A 7,093-nucleotide genomic window follows, 5' to 3' on the forward strand; every position below is an offset into this window, starting at 1 on the left:
TAACTGAAATCCACATCAAATGTTTTGAGGTCACTATCACGATTGGTTAATCGTTACGGTGAGGCTTTCTAGCAACATGTTTTAGTGATCGCACAATTTTGGAATCTAGAAGTTGTTTATACTGTACCATCGCCTATTGTCCGCTTTTGTGACATCTTAACTGACATTAATTAGGCTATGCATGCCAAGCAGAAGACTCTTACTCTACCAAAGCTCCCAAAAACGCTGCATCTGGAGTTCAATCTTTTTGTATAATGCTACCTTAATTTGTCTTATCTACATTTAAAGCGATGTATGTGGGATTTGAAAATACATAAACTACAGCAGCGTAAATTTACAATCAAAAGTTTACATGAAGTAAATTAAAAGCTTGAAGTTTAAAAAACATTTGTTTTCAAATGTTAAATCAAATTAAATGAACATGAAACTTACTTTAACAACTCCCCTAGAACTGTTAAGTACTTTGGAACATGACTTATCTATTACTTGTTATTTGATTTGAACTAACTTTTACCAACTACGAGTACACTAGGTACTCTCAGCCGTTGTGTCTTATGTGTTTGTGTTTCTTTTGTGCCAATAGGTCAAGCTTTTTATTTTAACAACTGATTTTCACAGCTTATTTAACAGTTTGTTTAGCTGTAACATCACTGACCTAGTTTTGGGGTGGGTTGAGCGCTATAAAACATGTTTAACCGCGACACATATTCTATTAGTGTATATACTTAACCTTGCTATTTAATTATTATAGTTAGTTGCTTTCTGTTTGACAGACTCTGTTATAGCTGTTTTTTGTTATTTTTGTCATAAAGCAGGCCTTTTGTTTTCCTTTGAAATTGTTTCTAATCTAATGATGAAGACTTGTAAAGGTGATTTTACGTTTTGTGTTTGCCAATTGTTGTAGGCCTTGCGCAAACATTCACCATTGTATTTTGAACCCTTAGACAGTGATATTGGTAATCACACCACATCTCCATATTTTATTCCTAATAAATAAATACGTAGTCAAAGAGTAAATGAATAAATAAATGAATTAATATACAATAATTTATATTTTAGATAACGCGCGTCATTGATTATGTAAGGTGGCTACGAGATACAGCATTTCCGGAGTTATACCCTGAAACTGATTATACAGGAGAACGATTACATTGGAGACTCAGACAATATTTCCACGACTTGACAAGCTTTAGAGTGGGACCACCTCGACTGAGACAACTACGAATCAAGGAATGTAAGCGCAATCATTTTTATTTTATTTTATGCTTTCCTCCTTCGAAACAAACAAATCAACAGAGATTTAATATTCACTGGAATGGCTAAAGGCAGCAGTAGTATACTGCTGTTTAAATGAATCATCGATAAGCTCATGTACATGTATTTTACATTTCATCGGGCAACATCTTTTTTATGTTCAGATGAAATTCATACAATTATATGACGTACATTTGTTTTACGTAAACATAAATTTCGTTAATTTATTAACAAATACTAAAGTAACTAAATCAAAAAAATAATACCGAAATTGTAAAATGTCTGCCTGAAGCAAACCCTATTTCTTATTTTTTTTTTATTTTGCAGCATCCGAAGATCTCCCATTTTTTGGTGAAACTCGCACTGGACCGAAATACTCCATACCTACTGAAGAAGACAAAGATTTCTGTTTTAGGTGGAAAAGTGGTAAATGTGATAAAGAAGAAGAGGCACGTTCATTTTCGTACGCTGGATGGAAATTCACGAGTGCACTTGATATTTGGGGTATTCCTATACCTGGACGTTATAGGACATATGGAGGAGGCGGATATATTACGGAACTGGATGTAAACTATGATTTTTCAAACAGAACATTAAACGAATTAACGGACTATTTATGGATTGACAGAAATACACGAGCTGTTTTCCTAGAATGTAACTTATACACACCAGATCTCAACCTATTTGCATACAGTATGTTTTTGGCGGAATTTCCCGAAACAGGTGGAATAGTTACCTCGTATTCTATTTATCCATTCCGAATTTATTTTCATTTGGGTACGAATGGTATCTACACACTTATATGCGAGGTTATTTTCCTAATATTTCTGGTCGCTTTGATAATAAAGGTCGTATATGGTCTTGTCAAGCAGAAGAAACTGTTTTTCAAAAGTGTCTGGAACGTGCTTGACTGTTGTTGCATATCTCTAAGCTTTGTTTGCATTGCAATGTATGCTGGACGCCATCTTCTTGCATCAAAAACCATGGAAAGATTCAAAGAAGATCCAAAACAATTTATAAATTTCCAGCATATTGCAATATGGGACTTGCTTTTTAATTTGTTACTTGCTTCTTTGGTGTTCTTGGCAACATTGAGGTTAGTCGGTATTCTTGGGTATGATAAACGAGTTGGTCAAGTTTTCAGAGTTTTCGATAATTGTGCAAAGGATTTATTCTGGTTTGGTATTTTCTTTCTATATGTTTTCCTCTGTTATGCCGCACTAGGATATTTACTGTTTGGAAAAGACATTGAATCCTATAGTGATATATTTGAATCTATTGGAACATTATTCATCAGCATGATAGGAAAGAGTAAATTTACAGAAATAAATGAGAAGGATCCAATTATGGCACAATTTTATTTCTTTACGTTCATTCTGTTGTTAGTATACACGCTCCTGACAATGTTTCTGGCCATCCTTGGTGAAAGTATCAATGCAGTGCATGCCATGACTAAGAGAAGTAGAGAGGAAGAATTGGTTGAATACTTGATGAATAAATTTAAGAATCTGTTCGTTCGGAAGTCAGAAAATTCGAAAAAAACCAAGCAGCAACGTAAGTTCATTTTCCAACATTTATTCACGTCTTTGTTATAAATTATAAAATAATTACACAGATAGTATACAGTATCAACAGTAAGCGCACACGTACCTTGTTCTCTTATATTTTCAAAGAAGGTAAGCTCAAAATTAAACCAAATGACCATAATCATCTTGATAAGCGGCCTGGTTTTATTATAGGTAGCCGAGGTGTCCTTACAGGGTTTGAACGCAAGCAACTAGGAATACAGTAGATGCATTACTTTGTTCAATTGTTTAAATGTTTTCATTTTTTTTACAGCTTTACAGAACAAACCTATAGGTTTCCTGTACGACCTTCGAAAAGGCATAAATGATGCTTTTGATCAATATTCAGATGATGGTAAACCCTTACCACCTGCTATTATTGACTTTGAAAAAAGAGCAAAACTGGTTGCAGACAAAAAGTATGTTTAATAAGAAAAAGTAAGATATGTTTTTGTAATCTGAACATGCTTTTGAGTGATTCAGTGTATTAAACGTTTTTGAATAGATAATCATTTGGTTTCAAGAAGGTATGGCCTCCAGTATTGTGTAAATATTATCCACAATCGTTCAAAGGATATGGGATTTTATTTACGATGGGGACACCAAAGGTAAACCATAGTACGAGTAATACAGCCTTTGATGCGGTATCATATTTATATCGTTAAATATATCCCTCGTTTAGTATTGTTAGTTGTGCAGAGTTATTAAATAAAACATTGTTAAATTAAAATTTCCAATAAATCTACCTAACAGACTATCAGTAGTCAATTGCAATATAAACAATAAAAAATCAAAAAAAAACCCCAACGTATTGATCATTTTGTACGACCAGTTCACTTAAAATAGGGGAGGGCGAGGGTGTTATGTTTTTATACTGAAGAAATATTCTCGTCACCAATTCTATGAAATAAAAAATAGTGTGGCCAAGCAGACCTCTAAAAACTAAAAAAATATTTTGAATCCCGATTTTCTTCATACCTTATAGTGTTAAATTTTGGAGAAAAAAAATGATTGATAGCGTCGAAACTAAACAAAACATTTTCTGACTCCGACAAAAATACATACCCCTCCCCCTTTGAAGTTAAATGGTTTGCCCCCTAAGTTAAATATTGATGATGTTTTAAATTATACTGTTTCTTTTGCAGGTAAGGTAAATATCAGATGGTCTGTCATGGTTGCAATGTGCAGGTTGAACTTAACAACAGGAAGTTACATGTATCAACCATATACAATATGTTTTAAATGACAGCCTTGAATGTACTTTTACAACGATCTTTCTTAGTTTGCTTAACACAATTTAGGACTTGCGGTTTTATAATATAATTAAATCATGTGAAAGATAATGCTTCTAAAGAAAGATTCATTGGATGTTTGCTTTATGGATATGTTATTTTTGTTCTCGTAGCTATTAAAATGTTCTCTTATTTATATCAATAATTTTTTTAGTTTAAATATTGAAAATTCTTTTTTATTAAATTGAGTCTAGGGTTACAATCTATATATGTATATAAGAATCTGCAATTCGACTTACATTAGCTGTAATGATACTAATGAAGGACAAACATTTGGAATACAATTCTATGAACATTCGTCAACAAAGTGTAAATACACAAAATAATTGAAGACTTAACTAAACTTAAATATTATGATTAAATACAAAAATGAAAATTATTCAATTCCGATTAATCTTGTTATTAATAAAGTGTATTAATGAGATCTCAATTGTAAAGACTGTATGTAGATCTCAATTTTTTTTTATTGTCATTGGGTCACAGTTTTGTTAGAGTACACGCCACGTCGCCATTTGTTCTTCGTTTATACTGACGACAACACAAATAGAATTTGTGTGAGATATTTTGTTTTAATCGTTATATTCTATTGACTTTTTTCGTGTTGATAAAAAATAAATGTAGGAATTGGATACAAAAAAGCCTACATTTGGTCTCTTGTGGAGAGTTGTTTCGTTGGCAATCATACAACATCTTCTTTTTAATATAGTCTTTGAAAATCTTCTTGTTTATTGACTTTTTAATATCTAGTACTTTAGGCCATCTTGTGTTTCTATAGATATTGTTTTCGTCAATTTATTAATGTTTAAGTACATTACATATCTAATATGTTTTCAGTTTAGGTGTTATACCACCAAATTATGGTACGTCACATACAGTTTCATACGGAATTATGTCGAAAAAAGATATTCCCTTGAATTTAACAGTTGTGGGTAATTAATCCCACATTTCATTGCTGTACATTTCTGGGTCATAAACATACATCTTGGGTATTTCACAGCACCATTTTTGTTTTATTTGAGGTTTCTATAGAATATTTTGGAAGTTACATGGTCACTGAAGCTTATACACAGGTTAGATAAGGGGGAAATTTTGATTGGTTAACTTCCATTGATGGTTATTTTATTATATGCAATGAAATGTTATATGATTTTTCTTCTATAGTCTTCGACAGGATAAAACTTCACTCATGGCAAGTATTTCTTTATTTAAAACCAAGATAAATTCTGCCCAATTTTTTGAAAAGTGCAAATTTAACAAACATTTAAATGGGAAAATCAATGGTGGTTTTACACTTTAATGGTTGTTTTGTTTCTAGTTGTACTGCTTTCAAACGATACCAAAACGTTTCATAACAAGCAATGTATTTTTAAACACTGGTGCATGTAGATTTTTATATGATTCTGTAAATAATAATATAAATTTGATATTTTTTACAATCAATAATGCAAATTTTGTTACCAATTCTTCTGTGTCCCTGTAAACATATTCCTAATAGTAATCTTTGCAGTAATGATAATCCATTTTTTCAAGATATATTCCAAAATCTAAGTTAACAAAAAATACGGGAATAGATTAATTGTAGATGTTTCATACATTTAACATTGGCACCTTTTTCCATTCATAAAACATGTTACAATTACAATGATTTTCTTAGATTTTCAAATATGACTTTCAAAAGTACATAAATTACAGGGATTTCATAACATTTTCAAATATGGCTTTTAAAACTATATAAATAAAAAGGATTTTATAAGACTTTCAAATATGGCTTTTAAATCTAATTAGATAACAAGGATTTTATATGATTTTCAAATATGGCTTTTTGAAAACTATCAAATAAAATCATCAAATGAAAAGTAATGGTTAGCGGGTAAAAATTAAAATGACAATTAATGGCTAAAACCAGAGGATTCCGATTATCTGACAAAATCTCAAAAACAATAGTAGCGATCTTCTCAAAGAAGGTGGTTAAAAGAAAAAATAGAACCGAGCATTTCACCTAGCCTTATTGAAACATCACATGCTTTAATTATATGAACTATGGACGGGCGGAAAGAGGGGTGTAGGAGGGGTCCATATCCCGAAATCTCGGGCTAAAAAAACATGAAATCCCCGAAGTCCCGAATTAAAAGAAATTTAAATCACAATATCGAAAACCCGAGCTTAAAAACACCAGATCCCGACGTCCCAAAAAGGTCATGCCACCTCATGAACGAATTTATTCGCAGATTTTAATGAGAGAAGTCGTGTAGCAGGAACATTGATTCTATTAAAGCGATAAATTCAAGTCTTTAATACATTTTTCGCGTAGATACTGATGAAGCAGAAACTGTGATATCATGGTAGAGAAAATGCTTAATGGTGTATATAAGCTTTATTTGAAATCGTCCGTATTGTCTTGTATCATTTAACTAGTGTTGATCGCTAAGTAATGTTAAGTTTTTTAAAAGATGTTATAATCGTTATATTTGCTGACTCTTGTTATATAACCTAGGAAACATATTTATTTCCTTAATTGTTACTGCTGTTCTGCTGATTATCGATCTACAGTATATTAATAAATTATCTAGTACTTTATGGCTAACATTTCAGTTTTATCTGTTGTGATTTTCTTTTATGTAAGTGTTTTCGAAATTCAGCACGTAAAACAATATTTGTTCATTAATGTTAATTTTATTTGGTGTAATGTTTTTTTCTTAAAAAAAAACACAAACACATAGGAATTCAGAATATTGTAGATAATCATATTTAATTCTTATTTAAGGAAACAAATTTTACCATCTTATTATATATGATGTCACTTCTGGCATTATATTTTTTTTATCATTCTATATCGTAAAGTGGTCTTATATGCTATTTTAGAATCGTTCTTTTATTATTTAAGGTGTTGATATCATCTTAGATTATACTATTGTCCGTCCTATATGATCTCCTTGTAGATTATTTATATTCGTTGCATACTAAAATATATTTTTCTATCAA

General features: G+C 31.2%; 1 protein-coding gene across 1 annotated transcript in view; it reads left to right on the plus strand.

Annotated features, from left to right (window-relative positions):
- LOC139489954 (polycystin family receptor for egg jelly-like) overlaps positions 1-3,255 on the plus strand; it is an 80,944-nt gene extending 77,689 nt beyond the window's left edge. Inside the window, exons 23-25 of the mRNA XM_071276803.1 lie at positions 1,060-1,234; positions 1,582-2,808; positions 3,094-3,255. Coding sequence (XP_071132904.1) covers positions 1,060-1,234; positions 1,582-2,808; positions 3,094-3,248 — 1,557 coding nt within the window. The 3' untranslated portion in view covers positions 3,249-3,255. The remainder of the gene's footprint in view (positions 1-1,059; positions 1,235-1,581; positions 2,809-3,093) is intronic.
- Positions 3,256-7,093: the final 3,838 nt, after the last annotated feature.

The sequence above is a fragment of the Mytilus edulis genome, chromosome 9 (assembly GCF_963676685.1).
Source record: "Mytilus edulis chromosome 9, xbMytEdul2.2, whole genome shotgun sequence".
Classification (NCBI taxonomy): domain Eukaryota; kingdom Metazoa; phylum Mollusca; class Bivalvia; order Mytilida; family Mytilidae; genus Mytilus; species Mytilus edulis.